Genomic DNA, 13,512 nt, shown 5'->3' with positions numbered 1-13,512 from the left:
GACAAAACACAAAGTAAAAGAAGGTCCCTGCACTTAAGACTTAACATCTAAGGCAGGATTGGGGAACCTTTTTTGGGATGGGGGCCCACAGAAAAAAAAATCAGTCAGGGGCTGCACACAATTGAGAAGCAAACACCACCTCCTCCCCACAAAAACAACCCTCACTGAGAAGGAAAAAGACATTCCCCTCAAACACCAGGCCATAGGGTGGCCTGGCCTAGTAGATTTTGTGTGCTCTAGCCCCTCATTGGAGCAGTGAGGGCTCTCCAGTGCTGGAGGTGGAGGCATGAGCCTTGAGGACCAGATCCAGGCAAGCTGGGGGCCGCATCCAGCCCCTGGGCCTGAGATTCCCCACCCCTGATTTAAGGAATCATCTTTTACCTTCAAGGCCTCTGTGACCAGATTACTATGTGGATCAATTGTCAGCCCTGGAATCAGACAATTTCATCTATTGGCAGAATGGGGATGAGGAGAACCTCAGGAAGGCACATCAGCTATTGATGGTAAATAGGGGGTAACTTGTGAAAGACTAGCTATGTAGGTATTTTATTGAATAGACCAATGTATGCAAATATTGGAGATTGCCTATCTCCTAGAACTGGAGAGGGACCTTGAAAGGTCATCGAGTCCAGTCCCCTGCCTTCACAGCAGGACCAAGTACCATCCCTGACAAATTTTTGCCCCAAATCCCTAAATGGCCTCCACAAGAATTGAACTCACAACCCTGGGTTTAGCAGGCCAATGCTCAAACCACCGAGCTATCCCACTCTAGGAGAGCGAGAAACACATTAAACACTAAGTTGATCAAGACTATGAAATTCTTGAGGGAGCTCTCTTTGCATCCAGTCAAAGTGCTGCTACGGTCCATTCGGCACATGCCTGCAAATTCTAGGTATGCTGCAAGCACAATTAGCAAACTACCCTATCCTGGGAGACCATCTTGGTTATGACAGTCTTGCAACCCACTAAGATAAAGGGCCACTCATGCAGCCCACTCACTAGACTAGGTTGCCCATCGTGCAATACAGATCTGTCACCAGTTTTGTTCACCCTCCTCCCCAGGTGAATGAGTGTCGACAATAAGCTAACAAAATACACTATTCAAAATGCAAGGATTTTATAAAAATTGAAAAATGGCCAAATTTCTTGCCTAAAAGCAAATTCGAGAAGGGAGTTAGGCCTTCAGATTTAATAATCTGCACCAGAAAATGATCACACATACAACCTGTGAACACATATTTAGAAATTAGACAGAGCGCCTTTTGGAAATTTGAAGCCTGAGCCTGCTGTTCTGAGTCAGGAAAATTGCTGTTACAGACAAAACCCTCCTTTGGCTTTTAATGACCAGGGAATTCCATATTTGGACATTTTTTCCTGATGCAGAAATTAATTAATTCCTTACACTTTAGGATCGTCATTAATGCTTCACTAGGTATATCATTCCTCAAGATAATTGTGGACATTTAATTTGCTGGCTACCATTTTAGTGGGTCTTTTCTAATTTACAGATGTTGATTCTCCCACTTAACACCAAGTAAAGTAGCAAAGAGCATCTCCAAGAGATACCCCAGCACTGAGGAAAATCCCACATCAGTTAAGTGAATGGCAAGGGTTATGTAAATGAAAAAGAATCTAAACTTCCAAAGAATAAAAGAGGAGCTGAGAGTTCTAATGCACCAGTGTGGTCAGTGGGAGGGGGCTCTTAGTCCTGCCTCAGACACATTCACTGCCTTATATGTGGGCTCTTATATTGCAAAAAAGTAAAAAATGAATAATGTCAGCTCCCAAGGAGGAAATACCTAACACTGGAGTACACTAAAAATCTTGACAGTATAATTCTGTTATCAACTAATACGGTTAGAGGCACTTTAACATAAGACTTTAGCTGGAGTGACAAACAGTTCAAAACAACTACTTGCAAATGGTGGAGTTTAGGAATAAAATAATTTTGGCAACTCAGGCCTTGAACCTACAAAAGACTAGGCATGCGCTCAAATTTATGCACTGTTTGTGCTCCCATTGACTTTAATCTCCTCACAATGTGTGAAGTTAAGCCCTTATATAAGTCTTTGCAGGATAGAGACCTTTGCCTGGCATTGACTACACATGAACTTTGGCACTTGCATAAATCTCTGTTGGATTGAGCCTTTGGGTGGTTCTTTGATGAATAGTGACCTTTATTTATTTGCAGCAAAGTGCATAAGCATGTCCTTATCTTTAAGCATTTGCGAAGCCTTGTTCAAATCAATGACATTTAAGCATGTGCTTAAGCGCTTTGCTGCATCAGGGCCAAAAAGGCAAAAGTTAGAAAAAAAAAATCATGAGTTCAAGGACAACTGCTCAAAGTTTTAAGAATTAAAAAGCAAAACTCCAAAACAACCAAAAAGATTAGTGTCAGAAAAAGCATAGTATCAGAAACAAAAAATGCAAATAAGAAGTTGATCAGAAGAAATTTCACTGTTTTGTAGGGTCATTTTTAAAAAGATTATTTTGTTAAGCAAGGGAGACATATACAGTACCACTTTGTTTTATAAAAAAAAGTTAAAACAAAATTTAGAACAGTAGCAGATTTAATAAATATACCTTGTAATTATATACAGTTTAAGTCTATTTAACCTTTGTAGTCAACATAATACATATATCTTTCAGAGGAATTCCCTATAATATTGTTGTACAACTTAAAAATGCTCACCAGAAGCTTATCTTCTATTGAAAGTAGATTAAAAACTGTCAGATCAAGAAGAAACAGTGTATTATGAAAACACTAACATTTGCATTTACGCAATAATATAAACTTCTGAATTTCTTCTCTCCATTTCATGTTCAGCGCAAATCCAGGTTGTTGTTTTTAAAACCATAGACTTTGGCTCTAAACTGGGATGGCAAAATTAATCTCTTCACAGATTTGTGGTGCTTTCAGGTCCTGATTCTGCAATGAGCTCTGTGTGGGCAGACTCCCTGTATCTGCATCCAGTCCCATTGAAGTCAATGGGATCAGGTGCTGAGAACCATTTCAGGACCAGGGTTTAAAAGTCAGCCAATGTTTTGTTCAACCTCCTTCTCCTTCCCCTCCCCCCCAAAAAAGAAACTAGTGCTAAAGCTTCAGTCACAGAGGAGATGCTGTCTTTGCCCTCCAAATAAAAAATAACCCGCAACTCCTAAGGAGCCTATAGAATTAACAACAAAACAATTCTATAAAGTTTGTACAACCAGTGTACAAACTCAAAATCTTTAAAACTCCTTACACGATATGCTTAACCATAATAAGCTTCTTTGTTGTTTGAGTTTCCTTTTCTGAAAAACCCGTACGAGCAAAACTCTCCACTCAGGAGGCCAGTGGAGGCTACTTTTTTACAACACATTTTAACTACTTATATACAAGTCATAATATACAATACATGAAAGAGCAGAATACTGCCCTTGGGATTTTTACAGTGCAAGATAAGTTAGTGCTGTAATTAAAGCCTGATAATACAGTCAGATTTCTTTCTTACTCTTTAAACTGTTTCAGGATATTGAATAGCAGTGATTCTGAGTTAACCCCATTGGCATATTGCACTCCTGGAGCACCTGAAGAAAGTAAATTTTCTTCTTTATGCTCTATACTCAAATTTCTTTGCACTTTGTTTAAAAATATGCAATTTAAGGTTTACTTATCCTATCAAAATTAATCAAAAGGCACTTGATATTTCTTTTTTGACTCAGTTAAGGCGTACAGCTAGTAGCTTTCCAAAGCTTCTGTTTCTTCATCTGATCAACAGTCACCATCCTGAGAGACAGGCATGTGCAAACAGGAAAAACAAAACAACAAAAAACTTCTCCAGGAATTCACCAGTTGAATTTCTAAATCCTTTCCTGGTAAAATGTGCAAAATGCTTCACAAGTTAATCTCTTAAATACAGAATAATTTATTCCACAGTCTTTTGAGGGTGCAGTTTTAATCACACATGAAGCTCTTAAATCCATGTCTGACGTTTCATAATTCAGTGTTCTTTAAACCTGTGAAAAGATAGCTAATATGAGAAGTTTTGAAACAATGCATAACACAAGATATCAATAACTTCAAAATGCGGTCCACATTCTTATTATACACATTCCTATCCTGTGCTCTATTTCTGAATGAAGTGCCGGATTCTGATTTCACATATACACTTGTTTTACTTCTGTGGATTTACACTGGTTTGAAATCAGAATCGCCCTTTCCTGCCTGCCAGTTTCTGGGGGAAAAAAGTACAAATTGAGCTATTCCACCTTCCTCCCACCCAACCAAAGAATCGTCAAGTTTCATATTCAAGAGTGAAAAATTAACACAACTTTTAGGGTGTGTCTAGACTACAGGATTTTTTTCGAAAAAAGTGGCCTTTTTTCGAAAAAACTTCCCGTGCCTAGATTGCTGCTGCGTTCTTTTGAAAGTAAATTGAAAGAACTCTGCAGTTTTTTCAACCACGGAAAACCTTGTTTTACGAGGAAGAACACATTTTTTCAAAAGTGCTCTTTCAAAAAAAGGCGCTATATAATGCAAACTGTGCTTTTTCAAAGAAGAGCATCCAGGCTGCGTGGGTGCTCTCTTTTGAAAAAGCGGCTTGCTTTTTCGAAAGTACTGGTTGTAGTCTAGACGCTCTTTTTTGAAAGAGGCTTTTTTGAAAGTATCTTTCGAAAAAGCCTCTTTCAAAAGAGGCTTGCAGTCTAGACATAGCCTGAGAGAAAAGTTACAGTGAATGTGACAGAGAACTCATTTTTTTCTATCATTAAAAAAAAAAAGACCAGTTCTGAAGAAAGATTTTAATGGATTTAAAGAAAAAAGGTTACTCTTTACAAAGCAGAACCCCTTCTCCCACTCCTCAGATTAAGGTATAGGCACATAAAGGAAAAAATCTGTGATATAATGAAACATTCAATTGTCATACAGAAAATACACAAGAAGCAGACTTACAAGGTATGGTCCATCTTACACTGAAGTTCTTTTCGTATGAGACGGAGTAAGAACTGTACAAAAACAAATCTAGGTTAAAAATCTAGACAGATGAACCACTCAACTAAGTTTTCAGTGTCAAATTCACACTGCTACTGTTATCTCAGAGTGACCAAATAGAAAACCATTCAATTCAGACATGTTCAATCAGTGGTTGGAGGATAAATTTGCACCAATCATATGAGAGGAGCTAAATCAAAGTCTCTCTCTGTGTCTGCAAGGATCCAGAGCTGATGCAAGGACTGGAGCTGAGTGAGAGTTTTCAAAATAGAACATTTTTGCAATCCCATCGTGCATTGTGACAGCATTGAAAAAAAAAAACCCCCATTCCTCCAATTTATTGTTTATTGTCTTCCTCTCCCTATATCCTTTTTTGCCCCCGCTCCCTTCTGCTTACCTTTTCAGTGGCAAAGGAGGGAGGGAGGAGGGCAAGAGGAAGGAAAATTGAGAAAACTTTATCCCACCCCAACTCTCCTTCCCCCCACTCAAAAAATCCCAAATATTGTTGATTACTAATTGTTCTATTTCTAAATCTGTGGAATAAAGTGAGTCAAATTCATGGCAATTATCCTCTCTGAATCCGCCCCACTTAAGTTTTAACAAGAACAATTCTATTATTGTATCAGCAAGACTCTGATAAGACCAGCAGAGGGAGCCCAAGCCTGCAAGAAAAATGGTAACTATTATACCAACTTTAGGGCAAGTCCCAAACAATTAAAGTTACTTAGGTCCATTTCTGACTACAGGAGCAGGCCCTTTATACTTACTGTCTTAAATATACCAATTAATACAGCCCTTCATCGAGATTCAAGAGGAAACAGAAGAGCGATATTGCAGAGAATGTTTGATGAAAAATCTGTTAAGAAAATGTCAGTCTTCCATGTTTTCTGGCTATTATCAGTATGAACAAGTTGCAACTTTTTAGAAGTGAAGTCTGATTTTCCAAGGCACCTAATTGCCTAATCCTACACCTAATTCTCATTGGAATACAGTAATTTATAAACACACATTCATCACTTGACAGAATTCAACTAGTAGAAAGCAGCAGTTTCTATCTATGGTGGAAAGTGACCTTTATCTATTTCAAAAACATGGGATCTCAGACTGCGTTCTTGTGGCTGTGGACTGGTACTTCTGTCTACTAGATCTAAAAACTGCTGAATATTTGTGGGTGCTCCTCTTGAAATATAAATGTATCCATTTTATTTATTAATTCCAGAAATCTTACTCTATAATGTGGAACAACTTGAGAATCAACCAACTTTTTTTTTGAATTAGAGTTATGCAGAGTCTCATAGGGAAAAAGTTTCCCTTACCATGACCAGACAGCAAGTATGAAAAATCTTGACGTGGACAGTAATAGTTGCTTATATAAGACCAAGCCCTTAATATTCAGACATCTGGGCAGCCTACCTTTCCTACATGTCTGTGACTGAATTCAATGGAACTTTATGGCATAAAGAATTGCCTGTGGGGATCAGACAGGAGAGCTGAGGTCTGATTCTGACATTTCTAACAAAAATTTAGCCCTTCTGTCAACAGCTTCCCTTAAGTGATACCAAAACACTTTAAAAAGGAGTTACAAGAGAAGCCTCCCTAGCCCTCTCTGAGGTGGGTGAGTACTGTACTGTCATCCTCCCTTGGCAGAGGGAGAAACAAGAGTCACAAAAGTTAAGAGATTTGATAAAAGGCATTCAGGAAGTCTTCTGCAAAATCAGAAACAGAATCTTCAGATTATATTCTCCGCTGTGGTACCACTGACTTGAACAGAGTTACACCAGCAAAGAATTTATCCTTAGATTTTTCTGACTCCTTATCTTGCCCCTTAAGCATCATAAAAGACAGCCTGCCAAGATAAGATAAATATGGCAAGTCAGAAACAGCTTCTTTTCAGGTCATTCCATCCATTACATTTTTATGTCAACAGGAAAAAGAAATGATGGATGTCAGGGAAAATTGGAATGTGTGATGCATTTGATCTTAACAGTTGCATTACCCATGGTGATACTGTAGAATCAGCAAAAGGACAATGTAGCAAAATTTGTATTACTATTTCAGTAAATTGGCATTGCTGCTTCAGTGGTGCTTTAAAAAAATGGGGAAGAATTCTTCTGCAGGACAAAAATGAGGTGCTCTCAGACTTGTATATGAATTTTTGTTTTCAACTATGTTTTCTATAATCCTTGTGGTGAACTACTGCACACTGATATCAACCAGTGATGCTAATTTGCTCTCTGGCTTCAAAGTTCAACAGCAGTTTCAAAATGCTCATCTTAACTCTAACAACAGCAGCAGCCCCTACAAAATGAATGAAAACTTCCCACTCAATACAAATCACATTACATTGAGGACATTTCCATTTTAACATGAGGGGCTTACGAAGAAAGAAATATGGCACTACATGTTTTATTTAGACTTACTAGTAAGGCACATGCATCTGCCACCATCAGCATGTAAAATACATTGTTCCAACCAGAGGGAGAGATGAGACCAGCCAACAGAGGCCCTAGAGCAGCACCTGGAATACAGTATTGACACGTGTTAAAATTATGAGGTGGAAGAATTACTAGTGCCAATGGCCACATATTCTGTGTTTGGATATTTTATTCAATTTCAACCTTCATAAAAGCAAACTCATTTTGGCATACATTGGCAAGAGGATCCGTAATGTATGGATAGTATATTATAGTATGCCTGCAAAGCTGCCCTAGCACTGGTGTTCTATGGAGGATTCCTCTTGGTTAGAAGCATTTACAGGTTGAGTAGATCTACCACAGTCAATCTCTGCCTCCTCAGAAGGCACAACCAAGGTATCTTGAGTGCCTGGAACTACTCCCGGTATATACTGGTCTAATATGGGCTGGGAACCAGCCCACCACCTACCCTGGGGAGAGCAAAGGAGGCCTAAAGCGGTCTTTGCCCATCCCCCACGCCCAAAGTGGGGCTGAGTACTGGCTAGATGCCACATGGAGAGAACCCAGCTTGACAGAGCCCACATTGCTTCTGTAGCACTGGCAGTTTGGGGGGAAAGCCAGCTTTTCATATACACACTGCGCGCATGTGATGTGAAGGTCACCGAAAGAGACATGAACTCCTTGATGCCAGCTTTAGTCTACTTTCAGAGCAGAATTGCGCAGTCATTCCCTAGAAGCTAGAGCCATAGAAAGCTTATTGCAGGTAAGAAAGGCAGATTCTGAACCACAGCTTACCTACGGAACCTGTTCCGTCGATGATCGCCGTAACGGTGGACAGGGCCCTTGCATTTCCTTTCAGACTTTTATGGGTACCCTACAGCAACAAATATTCAGTTCATACCCATTTACAGACAAGCCTGGGAAACAGCCATCCATCTGCTTCATATTCCAGGCTTTTCCCATACAGAATACAACACGAAATAATGGACAAATATATGTTAGCATGAACTTTACCAAGTAGTAGCCTTACCATGAGGCAAACGGAGGCAGCTGCCTCAGGTGTCAGTCTGGGGGGTGGGGAGAGGGCGCTACTAGGACCCAGAGTGTAGAAAATGGTGTCTGCTGCTGGTGCAGCGAGGGGTCATGGGGGCATCATTTGAGCTCTCCACACCTCAGATGCCAAAATGTTGTGGGCCAGCCCTGCAAGTAGTCTTAAACAAGCAGGGGCAAGATCATTGCTTAGAAATGTCCCCCTATAATTTTAATGATGTTCTTTATAAATAACTCCTTTTATGCTGCAAGTAAGATGTTTGGACAGCATGGGCCACACTTTAAGCCTGCGATTTTTCTCTGAGACTGTACGGTTGTCTGTCTGTACAGGCACTGCTGATACCAGAAAGCTCTGCAGAATAGAAGAGAATCACTAGTTGGGCAAGAATAGTAACAAAGCTAAAGTGTCGATCATAAAACCCATTAAAAAAACCCAGTTAGCTGGTTACTGAGTCAAAAGGCACCGAAAGGAAATAGTTGTGACGGTCATTTTTCATTAGGCCAGTTATAGAATAGGACTGCAGTGCAAAGCTAATGACCATGGGAACAATTTTATAACTCTGTATAAAAGAGACCGGATGGTTCAGAGGTTTTTTAATAAGACAGAGAGCCTTTCATTTATACTCAGGGCACTGAGCAGATTTCAGTTTAGGTCACCAGTTGCCTAAAGTCCTCAGTGTCAGATGGTTGTTCAGTGACATATGAGAAAAATATTAGTTGGCAGTTTCTGTCCAGCTCCCAGGGTGCCTATGTGACAAGATCCTACGGTCTAGCTGCAGACGCAGCAACGAGGCTGTTGACTGAATGGACCTAAAGGGTGAACTATAGGATCATGAAGGAGGGAAGAACAGGGGGAATGCTGGGGTGGGATGGAGATTTAAATTCTGCTACCTTTCCTGTTCTTATGCTGTGAGGCTACGTCTAGACTGCAAGCCTCTTTCGAAAGAGGCTTTTTCTAAAGATACTTTCGAAAAAGCCTCTTTCAAAAAAGAGCGTCTAGACTGCAAGCAGTACTTTCGAAAAAGCAAGCAACTTTTTCGAAAGAGAGCACCCAGGCAGTCTGGACGCTCTCTTTCGAAAAAGCCCTGTTTGCATTCAAGAACGCTTTTTTTCGAAAGAGCACTTTCGAAAAAAGGCGTTCTTCATCGTGAAATTAAGTTTTCCGCCGTCGAAAGAAAAGCCGCGTTCTTTCGATTTAATTTCGAAAGAACGCGGCTGTAGTCTAGACGCAGGAGAAGTTTTTTCGAAAAAAGGCTACTTTTTTCGAAAAAACCCTCGAGTCTGGACACAGTCTTAGTGAAGGACCACACTCTGCAGGCCTCTCACCTCTAGCACCTTTCAGAGCAATACGTTTAGCTGGCATTAAAAAAGCAAAATGGAAGAAAAGGTAACCAGAGGCAATGTTATCATGAAGCATTGTGACGGGGTGCACCAACCCCACACTGGCCCAGGAGGGGTTAACCAGGCTTGCTTGGTTGAGAGGGCCCACCCCCCACAGCCCTGCTAGGCATGCTCCAACTGCAGGCCCAGTATAAATGCCGGGGGAGCAGGGCTGAGCATGAAAGGGGAAGGAGCTCCTGTCAGAGCCTAGGAGCAGCAGCAGCAGCCGCTGGGGTGGAGGCCCGCCAGCAAGGACTGACTGGGGGGAGCAACTAGCCCGGAAGATGCAGGTGGGGAAGAGGCCAGCCATCAGACAGGGTAGGAAGTAGCCCAGGACAGGGAGCTGGAAGGCAAGCTCAGAGTGTTTCAGGCAGATTCCCCGCTGAGCTAGTGGTGGGACATGCCCACCACTGATAGGACCCTGGGCTGGGACCCGGTGGAGAGGGAGGGCCCAGCTCTCCCTACCCTATCCCATTGACCCCAAAAGATGAGGTGCCTCAACTACTTTACTGACTTGGTTGCTGGGCCATACTGCACTGCTGCCTGGGGACATAGATGGGAGGAACAATTACGGGATGGAGCAACCCAGATGGGACCTAAGAAGCTCTCCGCCCTGCCTCCTGGGGGCTGGACATCCCACCCCGTGACAAGTATGTACTGCAGTCAAACCACACAAGCTTGCAAGGCCTGGTGCAGTATGTTAGTTGGAAGCACAGGCTGATTGGGATGCAGTATACAGGTGAGCGGAGGATAACATGAGCACAAGGCAAGCACCAGGCAGTATCCTCCATGCCTAACGGAGACAAGTCTCCAGCCCACTGCATACTTTACTGCTTATTCTCGAAGATGCAGGGCAAAAAATGCAGGATGTGGGTGGCAAATGGCACATCTAAGGAGACACAGCCTAATGCACGATCCTCAGCATGCACATGAAGAGTTTATCTAAGAGAGCCTCTCTCCTTATAAGGCAGGAGGAATTTGGAGGCCACTCATCAGTATTAAGTCAGGGTTGAGTTCCCCATTGCTGGCTGTCCTGCTCATTATGTTTACCTTGTACACAGAAGCACAACACACACACGCGCTGTCTCTGTGCTACATAGAAGTGAGCCTTCAATGCTTTACACACATTTACTCAGCACAGAAATCAGACCTTTCCCCCCTAAAGGGGAACAAGTGAGTGGGAGTGTTTGCTAAATGTAAAACAAAGCCAAAAACTCACCAAGTCAGCTGAGACCGCAGTGGTGATCAGCGCATATGGGCCATTCACCAGGGCTCCACTGATAAGCAGCATAACTGTTGAAAGTTCAGTGAAGAGAAGTGAACACAAAGTTTCTAGAACTGGTTATTTATAAACCACAACCGCCTGTTGAGGATCTAGATACTGATAATTCAACATTAATTGCATTTACGAAAGATATATCATAACTATCAGAGTATGAATCTGGGAAGTACAAATTTGCTTCAAAATGGCTAACAAAGGCAAGGGTAAAAAGCCATCTCAGTAGTAATGGACAGATTAAACACAAAGGGGTGTTTGCTTCCAGCACAGCAGAGATCACGATTGTGTCTAGCCCAAACTCTTCAGCAGCTTGTGCCTTTTAGACTGTAAACCCTTCTGGGTGGAGATGAGTCTTTTATCTGTACGGAGCCTTCCACAATGGGGCTCCAAAGCTCAACAGGGTCATTAGATTCTGATGCCATAACTACAACACCCAGCACTGCTTTTACATTTTAACTCCTCTCAGTTTATTTATGGCCTCAGGGAGGTAAGCATTTTCAACTATGCATGCTGTTCTATCAGGTTTTTCTTGATTAAATTCCCTCTGTCCCATCTCAACTCAGTCATGCATATGGCGCCCAGAGATGTATTCTTGTAACAATGATTCTAGTCCACAATGAGCCAGAATGCAAGATTCCAAAACCCCTTAAACACAGTTACACAACACAGTTTACATTTTGAGGCACTGAGCCAGCTCAGAGGGGCAATCTCTTTACAATTACATGTGTCTATTTGAACTTCCTCAGGGAAATATTTGACCACATAATTCCTAATAATTCTCTACACCGTATCAGCACGCTTCAATCCCCAATCCACTTGAGGAATATTTTCCCTAACTCCTCAAAATATATACCCAAAGATATTGTTCATTTAAAATCAAATTACAAATAGCTTCCAGAACTCTCCTGGCCATTGAATTCCCAGAATAATTTGTGTGGTTTTGTAAATATATTTCCTGTTTTTCCCTAGTATCTTTTTTCCCCCCTTTTGGTGTATGAAAGGCTCTAGCAAACAGGGAAATTGGTAAAAGTGGAGATATAACATGCATCAACTTTATAGGCTAAAACTGTACCATTATTTTTTAAAAAAAATATTTTCCTTTAATTTCTTCATGTATGCTATAGGAGTTACATATAACAACAATAATTGTGGACAAAAGTGTGATTAAGTTAATTATGTTCTTTTCTGCTTTCAAAAGAAAGAGATCAAATTGTTACCATTAATTCAAGAGTATTTTATTGTGTGCAGACTTTATCTCCTTCCCCCCATAAGGGCTCTCAAGAATCATCCGGCGTATCTAGACTACACCAGATTTTCGAAAGAGGATATGCACATTCAGCGAGAATTTGCATATCTGCAAGCTCACTTTTGAAAGCGAAAGTAATTAAGATGCAGTTTTGTTGACAAACCCTCCTATTTGTTGGCAGGCCACGTAAACCTTGTTTTTTAAGGAAAAGCGGCTTGTCGACAAACGGGAGGGTTCGCCGACAAAACCACGTCTTAATTACTTTCACTTTCAAAAGTGCCACTTTCAAAAGTGAGCTCGAAAGAAGATATGCAAATTCCTGCTACATTTGCATATCCTCTTTTGAAAGTGTAGCTTAGTCTAGGTATGCCCATTTGAGGCTGAAAACAATGACACTTACTCCTACTTTTAATCTGTCTTTCTGTAAGCCACTAAACAGTGGCCCAAGCCACTCTTCCTGCACTTCATGCATGATTCTCACTCTCCTGAGTGGAAGGGACACCATCCTCCCCTTCCTAGAGCATCATCCTCTTGCCAGTCCCAACAGAGTCCCTGGAAGTAGTAACACAGCTTGGAGAAGCATTAGCTTTCTAGTAGAACTCCTTACGTGGAAGGGAACCCTCATTTAAGGGGGGAATTGCAAGGGCAGCAAGGCAATGAAAAGTCTTGGGACTCAGTGTGACTCGAGTCCAGGGAATTTGATGGGGGGCAAATTCAGGCTTCCATTCAACACGTGTTTGAGAATCCTCCAGCTTTGGGGGGCAGGTCCTAGAGAAAATACCCCTTCAACAGAACAGCTGGGGAGAAACTATGCAAGGAGAACCATACAGAGACCTCCTTCCCTTCAATGTATTGTGTCTGACTGCCCCTTGCGTGGTACATTCTGGCTAGAAGTCTTTCAAAGCGAGTAAGAAATGTTCAGACAAAGGGGTTTTCCCCTTCAGACGTGTTCTTTTTTTTCAAAACTGGAATTTTTGAGGTGAAAATATCTTAGGTTGGGGGGCTCTCAGTTTTCCTACCTCCCCTTTTCCAGTAGTGAATGGAAAAGGGGAGGTAAGAAAACTGAGTTTTTTGGGAGGGGGAAAAGAAAAAAAATGTGAAAGATTTAAACCAAAAATGTTCATTTTTTATTAAACATGTAAGGAAAATCATTCCTTTTTTGAAGACCCTC

At 41.4% G+C, this 13,512-nt stretch overlaps 1 protein-coding gene across 2 annotated transcripts in view; it reads right to left on the bottom strand.

Moving 5' to 3' along the window:
* Window positions 1-2,515: 2,515 nt before the first annotated feature.
* SLC37A1 (solute carrier family 37 member 1) overlaps window positions 2,516-13,512 on the bottom strand; it is a 49,794-nt gene continuing 38,797 nt past the window's right edge. For both annotated transcript variants that reach the window (XM_006137867.4, XM_014581016.3), the window contains exons 16-20: window positions 11,036-11,109; window positions 8,182-8,260; window positions 7,393-7,490; window positions 4,934-4,986; window positions 2,516-3,999 (exon numbers count right to left, since the gene is read on the bottom strand). In XM_006137867.4, coding sequence (XP_006137929.1) covers window positions 3,984-3,999; window positions 4,934-4,986; window positions 7,393-7,490; window positions 8,182-8,260; window positions 11,036-11,109 — 320 coding nt within the window. In that variant the 3' untranslated portion in view covers window positions 2,516-3,983. The remainder of the gene's footprint in view (window positions 4,000-4,933; window positions 4,987-7,392; window positions 7,491-8,181; window positions 8,261-11,035; window positions 11,110-13,512) is intronic.

This window comes from Pelodiscus sinensis, chromosome 1, assembly GCF_049634645.1.
Source record: "Pelodiscus sinensis isolate JC-2024 chromosome 1, ASM4963464v1, whole genome shotgun sequence".
Taxonomy (NCBI): Eukaryota; Metazoa; Chordata; order Testudines; family Trionychidae; genus Pelodiscus; species Pelodiscus sinensis.
This window is presented reverse-complemented; position numbering and strand designations above follow the sequence as displayed.